Below are 20,745 nucleotides of genomic sequence, written 5' to 3'. Positions count from 1 at the left end.
TAATTTGCTGATTTGATGCTCAATTATCATTTATCATTGATGCTCAATTATTATAATAGTTATTATCTTTTTTATTAATGTTGAAAACATTTTTTGCTGTAGTGTGTGTGTGATAATTTGGTACTATTAATTATTTGAAAACAAATGCAACAGTCATTAATTCCCTGCAAAAATGTACAATTAATTAAATAATTAACACTAGGGAAATAAATAAATAAATGAGTTGATAAACCAAATAGAGTTCATTTATAATAAAGATGTAATCCTGAATGAATGTAGATGACCTTTGTCCTCCACACAGCAGCCGATGCTCAGCATGGTCCGAACGCCACTGAGAGGCAAAGAGTCCCCCAAACATTGATCAGGAACGCTCCACGTGTGTGATGTGAATTGATCTCTGGGACAGTAAGAAGATGTCTCTCACAGGTCCTGGACCGGTCAGAGGTACTGATGTTGATCTGTAAGTGTTGAATGTGATGGTCTGAGTCTGTGGAGCGCCTCATGTGTGTTTCTCCACTGCAGTGAGCGAGTCCTTCTCATGGGAGGGGTATTTAAAAGAGACGGCGTCCGTTCCCGCTCCTCCCAGCTGCTTCAAACAGGTGAGACATTAACCCTTTAAAGCCTACTGGATCGGATTGGATCACATATCTAAGGCTCTAAACGATCAACATGATCCATCTCCTGCATGCCTTCTGTCTCTGATTGAGAGTTTAGAGATTTCACCCAGTCAGAGCTCTTTTAGTGTAGCTCTAGTCAAATCTTGAGTGATTCTGATGAGGTAAAGGTCCAGATTCCTGGACTGAAGCAGCTCAGCTTTACTTGATTCTCCATCAATCATGTTTTAGAGACTCAGATCTGATCCTCAGGATCTTTTGAGGAGCGTTTGTTTGTTTCCAGAAGCTGTATTTCAAGCACATGGATGTTTTTGGATGTTAACTGAGTGTTTGTTCTCCAGTCTCTGATTCCTCCCTCCAACGAGTTCAAGGTGGGGATGAAGCTGGAGGCCCGGGACCCTCGTAACTCCACCTCCACCTGCATCGCCACGGTGATGGGCTTGATGGGCGCGAGGCTCCGCCTCCGTCTGGACGGCAGCGACAGCACCAATGACTTCTGGCGATTGGTCGACTCCGCTGACATCCAGCCAATCGGCTCGTGCGAGAAGAAGGGAGACATGCTGCAGCCGCCGCTGGGTACGAGTGATGTCACTTCCTCTCATCTTAAGAATTACATTTTAGATCAAGTTTTTGTAATTTTGTTGTGTGTTTTAGTCTGATCCTTTTTTTAAAGTATATTTATTTAGTTTTTATTAACATTTATTTGAGTTTTGGTTTAGTTCTTCAGGTTAAACTGAAGTTAAACGATAAAGAGAAATTGATTCTGAAATATTTATGTATTTTATTTCAATGCATGTAAATTATATCCTCTTCTCTAATGTTGCCTGTCTTCAGCTTCCTGATTCTATTAATATTTATTAATATTTTATTAATTATTTAGTATTATTAATATTTCTGTTCATTTTTATTTATTTATGGTCATTTTGATTTTAGTTCATTTTTGCAATTTTGTTGCATTTTAGTCCATTCTGTCATATTTATTTAGCTTTTATTAAGTTAAATTTTAGTTTTAGTGATTTTGGTACTTCATCTTAAACTAAACAAAAAATTAGAGAATTTACCTTTATATTTTACCATTTTCCATTTTTATTCTAGTTTACATGTTATTTAAAAAAGAAATAGTCTTTTTGGTTTTCATTAAATTTTAAGTTATTTATTTAAGATTTTAGCACTTCATCTTAAACCAGACAAAAATTAGAAAGTTTTACTTCACAACTAACTTGAAATCATTTTTTGTTATATTTTGTTTATTTCAAGTAACACATTTTTTTTCTGTATTTAGTTTTAGTTAACAATAACAGCGCTTGTCTGACTAAGAAAAGTACATCCTAATGTCACCTGACTTCCTGTTTTAATTAATACTTAATTAATTAAATCATTTTTATTATATATATTTTTTATTATAGTTTATTAATATCTACATTTTTTAGTTAGCATGTTTTATTTTTATTTTGGAGTTTATGAATATTTAAAAATATATATTTAGCATGTTTTTTTTTAATATGCCTGTTTTTTGTTTTTTTTTATTTGTTGTAATATTAGTACTTCAACTTAAACTAAATGAAAATGAGAAATTTTGACTTTGTGACAAAAAAGATCTATATTTATTTATGTATTTAAAATAAAATGTGTAAAAATCGAATGGAATATTAAAAAAAAAATACATATATATTTTTGATATTTCATTTGATTCTTACACATTTTATTATAATTAACATTTTTTTTTTACAGTTAGATAGCAATATTGGTCTGCTGCAGGAAATGACATCGTCTTCTCTAAAGCTTCCTGTTTTGCTCCTGTCTTCTGCTTTGGCTGTTGATGGAGATGATTCTGAACACGTGAGCAGAATTACGGATGATAATTGCATCTCTCCCTCATTTTCTCAGGTTTCAGGATGAACGCCTCGTCGTGGCCCATGTTTCTCCTGAGGACCCTTAATGGAGCCGAGATAGCACCAGCCACGGCGTTTAAAAAGGTGCCGAACCTCCACAGAAAGAGAACTGATTTACACAGAGGAGAAAGGTTTTGGTGACACTGACGCTCTGTGTTTCCGTCAGGAGCCGCTGCGGCCGCCTCAGAACGACTTCAAGCCCGGCCTGAAGCTGGAGGCCGTAGACAAGAAGAACCCGTACCTGATCTGTCCGGCCACCATCGGCGAGGTGAAGGGGGAAGAGGTGTTCGTGATGTTTGACGGCTGGAGGGGGGCGTTCGATTACTGGTGCCGCTATGACTCCAGGGACATCTTCCCCGTGGGCTGGTGCTCGGTCACCAATCACAGCCTGCAGCCGCCCGGAAACAGCAGTGAGTGACCGCTCCAGACATCACTGATGCTGTACCTCAGCTCAGTGGCCTGGGAAGGTTGTAGGTTCCAGATCCTTGAGTTACGATCAAGACCAGAACCAGGGCTATTATAGCTAACTAAAATATAAAACCTTTAAAAATAATTAGAATAATAATAATAATTAAAATTAAATTATTTGAAAATGAAAATAAACATAAAATATTAAATACATTTAAAAATATGAAATAAATCATTAAATAACAAGCATTCAATGAAATAGAAAAACCTAAACTTGATGTACTAAAATAGCTAAAGCTAAAACTGAAATAGAATTAAAGCTATGTAATAAATAAAAAATAATAAATCTGACAAAAACACAGCAAAATTATTATTATTTTTTTTTTTTTAAACATATATATATATATATATATATATATGTGTGTATGTGTGTGTGTGTGTGTGTGTATAAACATTCAAAATATTAATAAAAACTGAATTAGTATCAGAACGATAGTAAAATAGCATTGCACTGAACCTGTTAAAAAGTGAAGCAAATTTGTGTCAAACTTAATGGATTTTTATTTTGGATAAGTAAACTTATTTTATATTATGATGTTAGTTGTTAAGGCAAGATTTCTTATTTTCCTTTAGTTTAACTTAATGTACCAAAATAACTAAAATTAAAACTGTAATAAAAATTGTAAAACTATGTAGACAATAAAAAAAAAAAGACAAAATTACTAGAATGTTAACTAAAATTCAATATTTCAACAGAAAATATCAAACTAAAAACTATGATATGGCAAAAATGGCAAATCACTGGTTGTAAAAAAAACCAAGACAAATGCATTTTTATTTATGAATCACACGATGACTTAAAGTGCATCTAAGATGAAATGCCTTGACAGCTAACTGAAATAAAATAAGTTTAAGCTGAAGTACTAAAATTAGAAAAAGAAAGATGAATGGAAGTATATAAAAGACAAAAGCACATAAAAGTACGTAAACTTACAAAAATGTAAATGAAAACTTAATATATATATATAAACAAAGCTAACTCAAAATATTATAAGTACTATGATATGATTTAATAAAGTAAAATAACTGGTTCCTGTGCTCTTCTCTAGCTTATAAAATAAAGAGGTGTAAAGAGCTTGTGTGAGCAGCAGGGGGCGCTACAGCTCTCGGAAACACTCAGGAATCACGTGACCACTGCAGGAGGAAGACCTTCAGAGATGAAAACAGTCCGAATCAAGGCTGTCTGATTATTTGAGCTATTTTTAAGGTGTTTCTTTTGCAGTTTCAGCATTTAAAACTTAATGCGATCATAATTTTGTTTACTCTCGTGTCTGCTTCCATCTTTCCTAAACTCAAACCTCATCTGGGTTGAAATAAAATATACATATATTTGAAAAAAAAAGAATGATTTTTTTTCATAGGAAATAAAAGAAGATTCAGTTAATGTGTTAGTTTTAGTGCTATTTTAGTATTATGGATTTATAGTTATAATGACTTTGAATTAGTTAGTGCTCAAATGCATCACTTCTAAAAGTTTAAGCTTTTGCTTGAATTGTATTGCTTGTATTTATATTAATATTTTATTTCAGCTTTATTTTGACTGACAAAAGTGTTTAACAATAACAAAACAGTTCAGTTTAACTGTCAATCATTCCTGTTGTCATGGCAACCCGCCCAGTGGCCCCGCCTTCACTGTTGTGAACAATCTCACACTGAAATCTGATGATTTAATTAGGACTAACCAGGAATGATTAATTATCATTATTGCAGCTGCTGTTTGCAGTATTGAGTAAAGCTCTCACATTGAGACTGATGCATTTAAATGAGTTTTTAGGCTTGCTATCTATATAAAATTTTTTCAAAATGCACATGTGGACCCTCCACAAATACAGGTTATGATGTGCATAGCATACTAGCTATATAGATAGTAAGTACAGTATATTGTGTGCAACATATAATGCCATTTTTGCTATTGAAGGTGAACATTTCGCTCTCATACTCTCAGAATACAGAACGGTTTAATGTTTAGTAAACACACACTGAAGTCATGAATTAGCTGGGATTTAATCCAGATCTGGTGTTTTGAGTGGAGTCAGTCTGAGCTATAGATGATGATATACACGTTTCCATTAATGTTCATTCGGCCGCAGCTGGAATTAATTTTGAGTTTGCAGAAAATATTCCCTAAATTATACAAACCTCCGGATCTCACGTTGCAGTGTTTGTAATTCTGCGCCACATGTTGTGATGCAAATTACAGACATTTGTTTAAAGGATTTGTTTTGGATCTGGATGACATGGAATGACCTGCGCTGTTTGTTTTTTTGTAGCCCTTCCAAGTAATTATGTGTGAATGAGATAATTAGTGAGCGAGCCGCGCGGGTCAGGAGGGATTCGAGAGTTTGTCTGAAAATAAACAAATCGCACACTTAGACACACATCTGTGCAAAAAAACGAAGAATAACCAGAGAAACTAAACAGATGGAGAGGAAAGTGGTGAGAGTGTTTACAGTAAAGACCAACCAGAGAAAAGCATTTTACTGAAAAATCACACATAAACTTAAACTAGATTTTCCATTAAATTAGAAGTCTCTTAAGTTAGAAGTCTAATTAGCGATTAGAAGGCTGCATTAAAACTCTTTGTGTCTCTGTGATGTTCAGGTGGGACATATCGAAAATACTGCTAAAAATCAACGTTGCATTAAACTGATCCAGAGTGACAGAGTAAAGACATTTAGATTGTTACAAAAGACTTCTGTTTCAAATAAATGCTTCTTTTAAGCTTTCTGTTCATCAAAGAATCATGAAAAATAAAATGTATCACAGTTTTCACAAAAATATTGCACAGCAAAACTGTTTTCAACATCGATGATAATCAGAAATGTTTCTTGAGCAGCAAATCAGTATATTAGACTGATTTCTAAAGATCATGTGACACTGAAGCCTGGAGGAATGATGCTGAAAATACAGCAGGAATAAATGTGTTTTTTACTGTACAGTTATAGGGTAGTGGGTCATGTTAAATCTCAATATCTGCATGATCGTTGCCATATGCTTGAGTACAAGTGTGTCACATCTCTGGCGAACTCTTTTTCCTCCCACAAGCCCTCTAATTTAGTTTTACTGGAGTTATTTAGGGTAAACATACACTCATATGCACAGCCACACACTGACACACTCACGGTGTGTTAAAGGACAGGATGTGTTCAGATGAAAGTGTGTGTTTAGTCAAGCACTTTCCACAGATACGCTACATAAATAGGCCTCCTGTTTATTTACAACCCGAATTCCGGAAAAGTTGGGACGTTTTTAAAATTTTAATAAAATGAAAACTAAAGGAATTTCAAATCACATGAGCCAATATTTTATTCACAATAGAACATAGATAACGTAGCAAATGTTTAAACTGAGAAATTTTACACTTTTATCCACTTAATTAGCTCATTTAAAATTTAATGCCTGCTACAGGTCTCAAAAAAGTTGGCACGGGGGCAACAAATGGCTAAAAAAGCAAGCAGTTTTGAAAAGATTCAGCTGGGAGAACATCTAGTGATTAATTAAGTTAATTGATATCAGGTCTGTAACATGATTAGCTATAAAAGCTTTGTCTTAGAGAAGCAGATTCTCTCAGAAGTAAAGATGGGCAGAGGCTCTCCAATCTGTGAAAGACTGCGTAAAAAAATTGTGGAAAACTTTAAAAACAATGTTCCTCAACGTCAAATTGCAAAGGCTTTGCAAATCTCATCATCTACAGTGCATAACATCATCAAAAGATTCAGAGAAACTGGAGAAATCTCTGTGCGTAAGGGACAAGGCCGGAGACCTTTATTGGATGCCCGTGGTCTTTGGACTCTCAGACGACACTGCATCACTCATCGGCATGATTGTGTCAATGACATTACTAAATGGGCCCAGGAATACTTTCAGAAACCACTGTCGGTAAACACAATCCGCCGTGCCATCAGCAGATGCCAACTAAAGCTCTATCATGCAAAAAGGAAGCCATATGTGAACATGGTCCAGAAGCGCCGTCGTGTCCTGTGGGCCAAGGCTCATTTAAAATGGACTATTTCAAAGTGGAATAGTGTTTTATGGTCAGACGAGTCCAAATTTGACATTCTTGTTGGAAATCACGGACGCCGTGTCCTCCGAGCTAAAGAGGAGGGAGACCTTCCAGCATGTTATCAGCGTTCAGTTCAAAGGCCAGCATCTCTGATGGTATGGGGGTGCATAAGTGCATACGGTATGGGCAGCTTGCATGTTTTGGAAGGCTCTGTGAATGCTGAAAGGTATATAAAGGTTTTAGAGCAACATATGCTTCCCTCCAAACAACGTCTATTTCAGGGAAGGCCTTGTTTATTTCAGCAGGACAATGCAAAACCACATACTGCAGCTATAACAACAGCATGGCTTCGTCGTAGAAGAGTCCGGTGCTAACCTGGCCTGCCTGCAGTCCAGATCTTTCACCTATAGAGAACATTTGGCGCATCATTAAACGAAAAATACGTCAAAGATGACCACAAACTCTTCAGCAGCTGGAAATCTATATAAGGCAAGAATGGGACCAAATTCCAACAGCAAAGCTCCAGCAACTCATAGCCTCAATGCCCAGACGTCTTCAAACTGTTTTGAAAAGAAAAGGAGATGCTACACCATGGTAAACATGCCCCGTCCCAACTATTTTGAGACCTGTAGCAGAAATCAAAATTGAAATGAGCTCATTTTGTGCATAAAATTTTAAACTTTCTCAGTTTAAACATTTGCTATGTTATCTATGTTCTATTGTGAATAAAATATTGGCTCATGTGATTTGAAAGTCTTTTAGTTTTCATTTTATTAAAATTTTAAAAACGTCCCAACTTTTCCGGAATTCGGGTTGTAATGATCAGAGGCCAAATTAAATATTATATGAGCTATTCTGAATATGTTATATTCATTCTAAATGCAGGCATTTTATCTGTAGTTTTTGCAATACTTGTTACTAAAATTTGTGACATCAGCCCTGTTTTCTAGCAATTAATATCAAATAAATATCCAATAACAGCCTTTTTGTATGCATCACATTGTGACAGGTTCATGAAATAATCAGAGGCATGATAATGAGATTACACTGCCACAGTTATCTACTGCAATAATCAGTCTATATAGCCATAAGTAGACTATATAACTTAAGTAATCAGACTAAAAAACCACAATCATTGAACCATAAGACCCAATAATCACACTATAAATAACTACTATGATCAGACTACATAATCACACAAAAATCTGACTATATAACCACAATAATTAGACCATATATATTAACTGCAGTAATCAGACTTTGTATCCACAATAATCAAACTACATAACTACTATGATCAGACTACATAACCACAAAAATCAGACCATATATATTAACTGCAGTAATCTGACTATGGATTCACAAAAATCAAACTATTTAACTATTGTGATCAGACTACAAAACCACAAAAATCAGACTATATAGCCACAATAACCTGACTATATAATCATAAAAAGTAGACTATATATAGTAACTACAGTAATAGGATTATGTAACCACAATAATCAAACTACATGACCATAAATAGACGCTATAAAGTTACTTCAATAATCAGTCTACATAACCACAATAATCAAACTATATAACCATAAATAAACACTATGAAGTTGCTTGAATAATTAGACTATATAATACAATAATCTGACTATATATCATAATAAGTAGATTATATATAGTAACTGCAGTAATTCGATTATGTAACCACAATAATCAAACTGTATAACAGTTATGATCAGACTACATAACTACAATAATCAGACTATATAACCACAAATAATCAGACTATATAATCATAATTAGACTATATATAGTAACTGCAGTAATCAGATTATGTAAACACAATAATCAAACTGTATAACAGTTATGATCAGACTATATAACCACATATAATCAGACTATATAACCACAAATAATCAGACTACAAAACCACAATAATCAGACTATAAGACCACAATAATCAGACTATATAACCACAAATAATCAGACTACAAAACCACAATAATCAGACTATATGACCACAATAATCAGACTATATAACCACAAATAATCAGACTATATAACCACAAATAATCAGACTACAAAACCACAATAATCAGACTATATGACCACAATAATCAGACTATATAACCACAAATAATCAGACTATATAACCACAAATAATCAGACTACAAAACCACAATAATCAGACTATATGACCACAATAATCAGACTATATAACCACAATAATCAGACTATATAACCACAAATAATCAGACTAAAAAACCACAATAATCAGACTATTTGACCACAATAATCAGACTATATAACCACAAATAATCAGACTATATAACCACAAATAATCAGACTATATAACCACAAATAATCAGACGACAAAACCACAATAATCAGACTATATGACCACAATAATCAGACTATATAACCACAATAATCAGACTATATAATCACAAATAATCAGACTAAAAAACCACAATAATCAGACTATATGACCACAATAATCAGACTATATAACCACAAATAATCAGACTACAAAACCACAATAATCAGACTATATGACCACAATAATCAGACTATATAACCACAATAATCAGACTATATAACCACAAATAATCAGACTAAAAACCACAATAATCAGACTATATGACCACAATAATCAGACTATATAACCACAAATAATCAGACTACAAAACCACAATAATCAGACTATATGACCACAATAATCAGACTATATAACCACAATAATCAGACTATATAATCACAAATAATCAGACTAAAAAACCAAAATAATCAGACTATATGACCACAATAATCAGACTATATAACCACAAATAATCAGACTATATGACCACAATAATCAGACTATATAACCACAATAATCAGACTATATAACCACAAATAATCAGACTAAAAAACCACAATAATCAGACTATGACCACAATAATCAGACTATATAACCACAAATAATCAGACTATATAACCACAAATAATCAGACTACAAAACCACAATAATCAGCCTATATGACCACAATAATCAGATTATATAACCACAATAATCAGACTATATAACCACAAATAATCAGGCTATATAACCACAAATAATCAGACTACAAAACCACAATAATCAGACTACAAAACCACAATAATCAGACTATATAACCACAAATAATCAGACTATATAACCACAAATAATCAGACTACAAAACCACAATAATCAGACTATATGACCACAATAATCAGACTATATAACCACAATAATTAGACTATATAACCACAAATAATCAGACTATATAACCACAAATAATCTGACTACAAAACCACAATAATCAGACTATATGACCACAAATAATCAGACTACAAAACCACAATAATCAGACTATATAATCATAATAAGTAATCGAATTATGTAAACACAATAATCAAGCTAGATAACAGTTATGAACAGACTGCATTAGCATTTATTTATTATTATTATAAAAATGTTCCTTTATTTTTTCCATTTTGCAGTCTCCGTTCCAAAACTGGGTTCTACACCTTCCTCCTCATCCTCTTCCTCTAACCCTAAACCGCCCCGGCGCTCCATGCCGATTCCTCACCGCCTGCCGACTCCTCTTCCTCAACTCCCCGTGCGGAAGGGCATCAGGGGACGGCGGCCAAAAAGCGAGACCATCGCATTGCTGAAAGCCCTGGCCGTTTCCACCGTGGCTCAAGACACTGAAGATCAAGGAGAAGCCACACCCCAAACCACACCCATTTCCCAGCATCCCCTGCGTCCATACAAGAAGAGAGGACCTAAACCAGGCAGCAAGGTAGCATTAAAGGACTTATGTGTGTATTTATGGACGACTGTCACATTAGAAAAGGATATGGAGGTTGTCATTTGGTGAAATACTTTAGCAGATTGTGTTTTTGTTTCTCAGAGGAAGCCCAGACTCCTCCAGAGTTCCATGTCTATAGAAGCCAGCTCTGACTCCAGGGTCCCCATGACTCAGATGCCCAGCGATGGACTCCCTCCTCTGGGATCCCCCTCATCTGTGGTGTCTACTGGTAATAAAATGAGCTTGTTTACAAATATAGCTGTGCCACAAAAGGGAGAAAAATCTGACTTCTTGAACACAATATGACTACATAACCACAATAATTAGACTAAATAACCACAATAATCAGAACACATAGTAACTACTTTACTTTATACTTTAAATTTGTCTTTGACCATGCTGACATCAATACATCACACATTAATAACACAAACATATAATTTAAACATATTTAACCACCATCTATCCTTACACATTCCAAAATCATCTGCAGTAAAACACAAAAAACTAAATAAAACAATTAGATTATATAACCATACAAGGAATATATAGTTTCAGTTATCAAATTACATAACCACAATAAACTGACAACATAACCACAATGATCAGATTATATTATCTGTCTAAATGACAGCAATAATCACAATTTATATAATTAATATAATAATTAATCATGACAATAATAATCAGACTATATAACTACATTTATCAGATGATTTACTCATAATAAGTAGGCTATATACAGTAATCACAATTAACGGAATAGCCTACTTAAGCACAATAATAAGACATTATAACTACAGTTATCAGACTAAATAACCAAAATTACCAGACTGTATAACCATAAATTGACTATTTACAATAAGTGCTGTAACCAGACTATGTATGACCATAATAATGAGACTATGTAACCACAATTGTCAGACTGTATAAACTTAATAAGTAGACTATATACAGTAACTGCAGTAATCACCATTGCATTTGACCATCGACCAAGTTTCAGGCTGTATTATCATAAGTAGGCTATATACAGTAACTACAGTAATCAGAATATGTAACCACAATTATCAGATCGCATAACTATTATAATGACTGTACGTTGATCAGACTACATAACCACAATAATCAGACATAACTACTGTAATCAGACTATATAACCACAGTTATCAGACTGTATAACCAGAAGAGTACATACTGTAGCTGCAGTAATCAGAATATGTTACCACAATTATCAGACCGCATAACTATTATATTGATTATATTTTGATCAGAAATGGTAACCACAATAATCAGACATAACTACTGTAGTCAGACTATATAATCACAATTATCAGACTATAGCCATTATAATGACTATATGACTACTTTGATCAGACTACAAAACCACAATAATCAGACATTATAACTACCGTAATCAGACTATATAACCACAATTATCAGACTGTATAACCATAAGTAGAGTACATACTGTAACCACAACTATCAGACCACATGACCATAATAATCAGACCATCTAACCATTATAAGATTAGATAACCTCAATAATCCGTTCAGATCTGTTTTAATGCAGTAGGTCATGGTGTTTCTGTACTTTAGTGTTTATATATGCCTGTCCTGTCCGTTTCCATCAGTGTGTGTATACGTGAATAAACACGGGAACTGTGGCCCACATCTGGACCGTAAGCAGGTTCAGAGACTGCCGGATCACTTCGGGCCGGAGGCGGTAAATCTCGTTCTGCAGCAGACGGTTCAGGCCTGTCTGGACTGTGCATACCAGCCCAAAGTGCTTCTGGGATGCCTGCAGAGCCAAGGCGGCGGAGGAGAGGTGGTCAGAGGTACTGATAAGTGCTTAACCACAAAACTGATTCAGTATGATTTTAAAACACTCACAATGATGAAGTATCGTGGTTTGTCTCTCTAGTCCGAACAGATGGTGGGAAGCGGTTGGTGAAGCTGCCGTCAGCGTCGAGCGCCGGGTTCGTGTTGCACTTCCTGGAGCGAGTGTGTCGACACCTGCAGTGTGATAATCTGTTCAGCAGTCAACCGTTCAGTCCACACAACACCTACGACCGTGCTAAATCAGGTACATTTACAGCCTCAGACTGGCCAAAAGAGTGTCTGGTATTCTGATGGTGTGATGCGCCACTTGAAATTCATTTAGAAATGTTTATGTTTATGTTAAAGGAATAATTTACCCTGCAAAAAAAATATTTCTTAATTTACTTACTCTTAGGTTGCTTCAAAACAGTTGCAAAAAAAAAACTGTTGTTCGATCAAATGTTAACTAATGTATTGTTGACTAAAGCTGTTAAAACTCATTCTTGTTCATTGAAATAAAAAATAAATAAAATATAAGATATATTATAAATTAAATATAAGAAAATTAAAGTGCATCAAACTACTAAAACTCAAACTAAAATGAAAACTGAAAATATATAAAAATAAAATCAATTTTGAAATATTTATAAAATAAAATTAATAAATATTAATAGATAAAACAAAACTAAATAAATTAAAATGAACTAGATATAAAATGAAAGCTGAAAATGTAACTATAAAAGCTCACTCAAAACATTCATAAGTACTATAACAATATATAAATAATACCAAAAAACAAATGAAAAAGCAAATAACAAAACTACTAAAACTTAACTACAATAAAACTGACAAAATGAAAATAAAAGCTAATTAAAATATTCATATATACTGTAATAGTATATAAATATTATTAACAACTAATAAAATTGACAAAAACAACAAAATTATGAAAATGTAAGATACAATGAAAATGAAAACTGAAAATAAAATAAATACTAACTTAAAGTATAATAATATTATAGTAGTATGAGAGGAATACTAATGACAAAAACAGATTAAAAAATAACCAAAATGGAAACTAAATTTAAAATTAAATCAGATAAGATAAAAATTAAAGCCAATTCAAAATATTAAGCAATGCTATAAGAGTAAATACTGTTGATAAAACCTAATAAAATCTAATAAAAAGTCAAATATACATATATATATAAACCTTATTCAAAATATTAATACTATACTATTATAAAACTGTGTGTAAATAATACAAAAATACCAATGGTAACAATCTTCTAGATGAATCTGTGTTCCACAGCAGTCAGATTTTGAAATAGATGAATTTTGATGATATTTCTGTGTGTGTTTGTGTAGTTAAAGAGGAGATGGTGTCAGACTGTCCGTCTCTGAACAGAAGTATGAAGCGGATCTCCAGAGACTCGCCCCCGTCGTACTGCGCTCCTCTCTCCCCGAAGCTCCTGCACACAGACACACACCCGTCAGAAGGTACAGCAAACACAGACGCACACCCGTCAGAAGGTACAGCAAACACAGACGCACACCCGTCAGAAGGTACAGCAAACACAGACGCACACCCGTCAGAAGGTACACCAAACACAAACGCACACCCGTCAGAAGGTACAGCAAACACAGACGCACACCCGTCAGAAGGTACAGCAAACACAGACGCACACCCGTCAGAAGGTACAGCAAACACAGACGCACACCCGTCAGAAGGTACAGCAAACACAGACGCACACCCGTCAGAAGGTACAGCAAACACAGACGCACACCCGTCAGAAGGTACAGCAAACACAGACGCACACCCGTCAGAAGGTACAGCAAACACAGACGCACACCCGTCAGAAGGTACAGCAAACACAGACGCACACCCGTCAGAAGGTACAGCAAACACAGACGCACACCCGTCAGAAGGTACAGCAAACACAGACGCACACCCGTCAGAAGGTACAGCAAACACAGACGCACACCCGTCAGAAGGTACAGCAAACACAGACGCACACCCGTCAGAAGGTACAGCAAACACAGACGCACACCCGTCAGAAGGTACAGCAAACACAGACGCACACCCGTCAGAAGGTACAGCAAACAGTCGCACACCCGTCAGAAGGTACAGCAAACACAGACGCACACCCGTCAGAAGGTACAGCAAACACAGACGCACACCCGTCAGAAGGTACAGCAAACACAGACGCACACCCGTCAGAAGGTACAGCAAACACAGTCGCACACCCGTCAGAAGGTTCAGCAAACACAGACGCACACCCTTCAGAAGGTACAGCAAACACAGACGCACACCCGTCAGAAGGTACAGCAAACACAGACGCACACCCGTCAGAAGGTACAGCAAACACAGACGCACACCCGTCAGAAGGTACAGCAAACACAGACGCACACCCGTCAGAAGGTACAGCAAACACAGACGCACACCCGTCAGAAGGTACAGCAAACACAGAGGCACACACGTGTGAAGGTACAGAAACACAGTCGCACACACGTGTGAAGGTACAGCAAACACAGACGCACACCCATCAGAAGGTACAGCAAACACAGACGCACACCCGTCAGAAGGTACAGCAAACACAGAGGCACACACGTGTGAAGGTACAGAAACACAGTCGCACACACGTGTGAAGGTACAGCAAACACAGACACACACCCATCAGAAGGTACAGCAAACACAGACGCACACCCTTCAGAAGGTACAGCAAACACAGACGCACACCCGTCAGAAGGTACAGCAAACACAGACGCACACCCGTCAGAAGGTACAGCAAACACAGACGCACACCCGTCAGAAGGTACAGCAAACACAGACGCACACCCGTCAGAAGGTACAGCAAACACAGACGCACACCCGTCAGAAGGTACAGCAAACACAGAGGCACACACGTGTGAAGGTACAGCAAACACAGTCGCACACACGTGTGAAGGTACAGCAAACACAGTCGCACACACGTGTGAAGGTACAGCAAACACAGACGCACACCCATCAGAAGGTACAGCAAACACAGACGCACACCCGTCAGAAGGTACAGCAAACACAGACGCACACCCGTCAGAAGGTACAGCAAACACAGTCGCATACCCGTCAGAAGGTACAGCAAACACAGACGCACACCCATCAGAAGGTACAGCAAACACAGACGCACACCCGTCAGAAGGTACAGCAAACACAGACGCACACCCGTCAGAAGGTACAGCAAACACAGACGCACACCCTTCAGAAGGTACAGCAAACACAGACGCACACCCGTCAGAAGGTACAGCAAACACAGACGCACACCCGTCAGAAGGTACAGCAAACACAGACGCACACCCGTCAGAAGGTACAGCAAACACAGACGAACACCCGTCAGAAGGTACAGCAAACACAGACGCACACCCATCAGAAGGTACAGCAAACACAGACGCACACCCGTCAGAAGGTACAGCAAACACAGACGCACACCCGTCAGAAGGTACAGCAAACACAGACGCACACCCGTCAGAAGGTACAGCAAACACAGACGCACACCCGTCAGAAGGTACAGCAAACACAGACGCACACCCGTCAGAAGGTACAGCAAACACAGACGCACACCCGTCAGAAGGTACAGCAAACACAGAGGCACACACGTGTGAAGGTACAGAAACACAGTCGCACACACGTGTAAAGGTACAGCAAACACAGACGCACACCCGTCAGAAGGTACAGCAAACACAGACGCACACCCGTCAGAAGGTACAGCAAACACAGACGCACACCCGTCAGAAGGTACAGCAAAAACCGACACACACCCGTCAGAAGGTAGAGCAAACACAGACGCACACCCGTCAGAAGGTACAGCAAACACAGACGCACACCCGTCAGCACACCCGCCTTTCAAGATGAATTACATGCTATATTTATTCAACTCATTTCACTAATGAGATTATAAAACGGTTTTGTTCAGTGTGATTTCTAAAAGAATATGAAAAGTATTCCTACTGAATTATGAAGAGGAATATATATATATATATGTGTGTGTGTGTGTGTGTGTGTGTGTGTGTGTGTGTGTGTAGCGGAGACACTTCCTCCAGAGGAGAGCGGATTACTGAAGGAGCAGCGCTTCATGGACTCCGCCTCCAATTCCATGACGCCCCGCCCACAGACCTTGAGAAGCACCTCAGAGTACCAATCAACGCCCAGCAACCCGTATTACCATGGCAACGGGCCGCCTCTCCGGAGACGGGCGTCAAACCCCCCCCCACAGACACACAGACGAGTGGAGGGTGAGTCTCTGCAGACCATCACTGCAGAGTTTATTCAGGACTGGAATGTTTTATTTTTATATTTTTTTGTTTCCATTTTGATTTCAGTTAAAGTTTTTGTAATTTGTTTAATGTCTGTGTATTTTTATTAATTAATATTTTTTATTTAGTAAATTAACAAGCGGGAAATAAAGCTGAAATAAAATTTTGAGTAAGAAAAGAGGTTTAGTTTTAGTTAACTATAATCAGCTGTCATTAGAATTCGTTTTTTTAGTATTATTATTACTATTAGTTTGAACGTTGTGAATCTTTAACTTTTTTATTTTAAGTCAAATAAAATACTTAAATTATATTTTACTTATTTATAAAATAATTTTAATTAAAAACAATGAAATAATTAAAAATATCAAATAAAAAGATTAAATATGTCATTTGTTTAACCATCATACCATACAACTATTAATTAATATTAAAATATTTAAGTATTAGAAGTATTTAGTATATATTTCAGTTCATGCTAATGTTTTGTTTTTGTCTTAAATACCAAATTGCTCATATTTTTTTGTTAAAATAATCTGAAAGGTATTGAGGACATTTAATATTAATAACTATTCACTGTAAAATGTAACATTTTTATATTAAAAAAAAAAAAAAAAAAACTTGCATGTCATTTCAAATGTCTATTTTGTTGTAAAAAATAAAAATAAAATCAATATTTAAATTCTTTAAAAACATTTCAATCACTGGATCAAACAAAATAGACATTAACATATGGTTATATAAAATATAAACCATTTAAGTTTCAACATTTGAACAAAAATAACTATATTAAAAAACTGACAGGAGACAGAAAACATCAAAGACTGAGAGAGAGAATGAAGAAACCGCATCAGCTTAATCACATTAGCTACAGATCAAGCGCATCTCTCTCTCTCTCCAGCTGCCAGCTCTACCACGGGCCCCGAGACGGCGGCGGCGGCGGACCGAGAGCTTCCCAGAATCCCCGGCAGGAGTCCGTCCTCCTGGTCTATAGAGGAAGTGATGCGGTTTGTGCGGGACGCGGACCCAACAGCACTGGCTCCACACGCAGAGCTCTTCAGAAAACACGTCAGTGACCTTCACGCGCTCTCTGTGCTTTTATATCTGCCTGTAAATCAAGCTCGGCGCGAGGGAGAGCGGGAACATGCATCATCTGTGTTTAGACTTGACTGGCGAGACATGTTCATCTCCAAACACACACACACACCCCATCTGGACAGACTCACTTGAGTAACTTCAGTTACTAAATTAACTTTGTTCTTTAGTGCTAGTATTAAAATAGTGTGAAAGTAATGCTGCTTTTATCATGCAGAAACATTCCTCTAGCTCAAACATTTCAGCATTGTGCAAGCAACACCTAGGTCAGGGGTTCAATTCCAAGCAAATGCATGAATTAATAAATAAAAAAATACCTTAAATGCAATGCAAGTCACGTTTGCTAAATGCATAAGCATAAACACACTCCTTGAAGCAACTTTTTTTTTTTTTAATTATGCTAAAATGCTTTTCTCAAAAATCGTTAGAAATATTCTTTACTAATTAAATTAATATTGATAATATTGCTTTTGAATATTCATCAAAAAGTGTTTAAAAAAAATACATTTGCATATTTTCGTTGAATTTACTGCATTTTGAAGGTATTTAAATAAACTGTATAATATAAAAATAAAATTTAATTGGCATAATATTATTTCGTTTTTTTATATATATTTAATTATTTAAAATATATATTTAATATTACTTGATAATTTTATTTACCATAAAATAATTTAAATAAACTGTATAATATAAAAATTATAAAATTTAATTGGCATAATATTATTTCGTTTTTTTATATATATTTAATTATTTAAAATATATATTTAATATTACTTGATAATTTTATTTACCATAAAATAACAGTAAATATTTTTTTTAAATATTTATATAAGGTTAACTTGACTGCTAATCTCAGTATTTTTCCCCCTTAATACAATTACAGTGAATGGGGTCCAATCACATTTAGTCTTTAACATTCTTCAAAAGAAAGTAAAGAATTCTCTTTGACAGAATAATCTTTTTTGGGTGTACTATCCCCTTTAACGTTTATGAAGGGTCAAGTGTAGGTCATGAATCGGAGCCTCTGATTGGCCGCCACTGTTGTTGACATCATCGCACATTTTGAGTTTAATTGTTGTAAACCTCATGTTCTTACTGTCTGCAGGAGATCGACGGGAAAGCTCTGATGTTACTGAGGAGCGACATGGTGATGAAGTACATGGGGCTGAAACTGGGACCGGCGCTCAAACTCTGCCACCACATCGAGAGACTCAAGCAGGGGAAGCAGTGAAACACACACACACATGCACACACACACACGCCGTCTCTCCCTGACGTTCATCTACAGCCAGAACGCACTTTGAGGAACATTAGTGCCGCTCTCTGGGATCAACCGTCGGCAAACAGGAGCATTCGGTCGGTTCTTACCTCCTGCGATCAATCAGCTTCACAGGACGATTATCTCGCCCCTAGTGATCGTTTCTGCGTCTGAGGTTGGTTATGTATTGCTCTACCTCTTTGTGACGTCATACTAGTCCACAGATGTTTCTGACATCACTTCCAGCCACCGAAAATCTTGTTTGTGTATTTCGTTGGCTTCAAACAAAATACATGCTACACAATCCTAAGGGGAAACGTTCGGCCAATCATTATCATGTACAGTCCAAAGCCGTACGACTTTGTTTCTTCCGTCGAACGCAAAAAGAGACGTTTTGAAGAATGTTCACGCTGCTCGTTTTCATGTGATTATGCTTCATTATTTTTGAACCCTTTAAATTGCTTGTTTTTTTTTTATATGGTTGGAGATTAAATTTGAGCGTTTTATCTTCAATAAACTAAACTTAAATAATAATAAACTTTATATTTGTCGATCATGCATAAATTAAAAACAGGTCTAATTTTTGCACTCAAAGTCGTTGCATGGTTATATCTGACTATTTTCAAAATGCATTTATTAAAATCAGTTAGAATCTAGGATAAACACGGTTAAATACGACTAGCTAAATTCATTTAGGTAATGTATGAGATACTTATAAATGTAAAATACATAAACTTGGTTATTGCGTTTTTAAAACAAATTTTGTTTATTATTAGTACTATTTCAGAAACCGGCCTGTTTCGTTTATGTATGACAAGAAAAATATGAATCATGTTCACTGTGAAATATAAAATTTAAATGCAATTTAAATACATAAATCTTAAATTTAAGCCTAAATGGTAATGAATATCTGTAGGTTTGATCACTGCTAAAATCACTGTCAGAATTATTCTCTCATATATCTAATATAGTTTCCCGTGTGCTTTTTTTTCTCCTTTTATTTTCTCCTTCAACTCATAGTTTAGTCCCGAGTGTCAGGAGTATCGATGTTCCCGGGCGTTCGTAATGACCTAATGCTTTCGAGATAGCGCTGTTTGAGTTGGCTTGGTCTTTGTTACAGAAACTCCTCGAGCTCTTATCTCGGGAATGTTGTGAAGTCAGGGTTAGACGTTAGAGATCACCAGCAGCCTCAGAACAGTATTCAAGAGACAGAAACGCAGCGTGCCGTGGAGAAATGAACACGTTTGTCACTCAAGAACTCGAAAAGCCGTCAAAACTGGTTCATTTCAATAAAGCGTCTCTGTAGAAGTATCACTAAAATAGTGTTTTCCGTCACCTTCCAGCTCGAAGTTATGTTGATATTTAATCATTTTCATTGATAGAGCAGACATCAGTGGTGTATTATGGGTTTAACCATAACCATAGAACTCAGCAACAGGAATGTACAATTTTGTAGAGAAGAAATATTTTAAACTAAACATGTTGTATATGTAGG

The 20,745-nt window shown here is 36.1% G+C and overlaps 2 protein-coding genes across 2 annotated transcripts in view; one reads left to right on the top strand and one right to left on the bottom strand.

Moving 5' to 3' along the window:
- Nucleotides 1–419: 419 nt before the first annotated feature.
- Nucleotides 420–20,180, top strand: LOC132129677 (sex comb on midleg-like protein 2). The gene is made up of 13 exons (XM_059541330.1): nt 420–444; nt 523–599; nt 956–1,190; nt 2,502–2,590; nt 2,673–2,916; nt 10,479–10,780; nt 10,892–11,018; nt 12,421–12,624; nt 12,711–12,872; nt 13,976–14,107; nt 16,667–16,876; nt 17,796–17,962; nt 19,098–20,180. Exons 3-13 carry the CDS (start codon nt 992–994, stop codon nt 19,221–19,223), a joined length of 1,962 nt encoding a protein of 653 aa, XP_059397313.1. The 5' UTR covers nt 420–444; nt 523–599; nt 956–991; the 3' UTR covers nt 19,224–20,180.
- Nucleotides 13,987–20,745, bottom strand: part of LOC132129678 (retinoic acid-induced protein 2-like) — a 23,915-nt gene continuing 17,156 nt past the window's right edge. The window contains exon 3 of the mRNA XM_059541331.1: nt 13,987–14,079. The gene's annotated coding sequence lies outside the window, so the exon portion shown is untranslated. The remainder of the gene's footprint in view (nt 14,080–20,745) is intronic.

Source organism: Carassius carassius, chromosome 46, assembly GCF_963082965.1.
Source record: "Carassius carassius chromosome 46, fCarCar2.1, whole genome shotgun sequence".
In the NCBI taxonomy this organism is placed as follows: Eukaryota; Metazoa; Chordata; class Actinopteri; order Cypriniformes; family Cyprinidae; genus Carassius; species Carassius carassius.
This window is presented reverse-complemented; position numbering and strand designations above follow the sequence as displayed.

Bases quoted from the DNA above. Each gene is read 5' to 3' on its own strand.
- LOC132129677 (XM_059541330.1), top strand. From the start codon at position 992: ATGAAGCTGGAGGCCCGGGACCCTCGTAACTCCACCTCCACCTGCATC. The intron at 12,873-13,975 runs GTACATTTACAG...GTGTTTGTGTAG, and splicing joins CTACGACCGTGCTAAATCAG to TTAAAGAGGAGATGGTGTCA. The intron at 17,963-19,097 runs GTCAGTGACCTT...TACTGTCTGCAG, and splicing joins CAGAGCTCTTCAGAAAACAC to GAGATCGACGGGAAAGCTCT.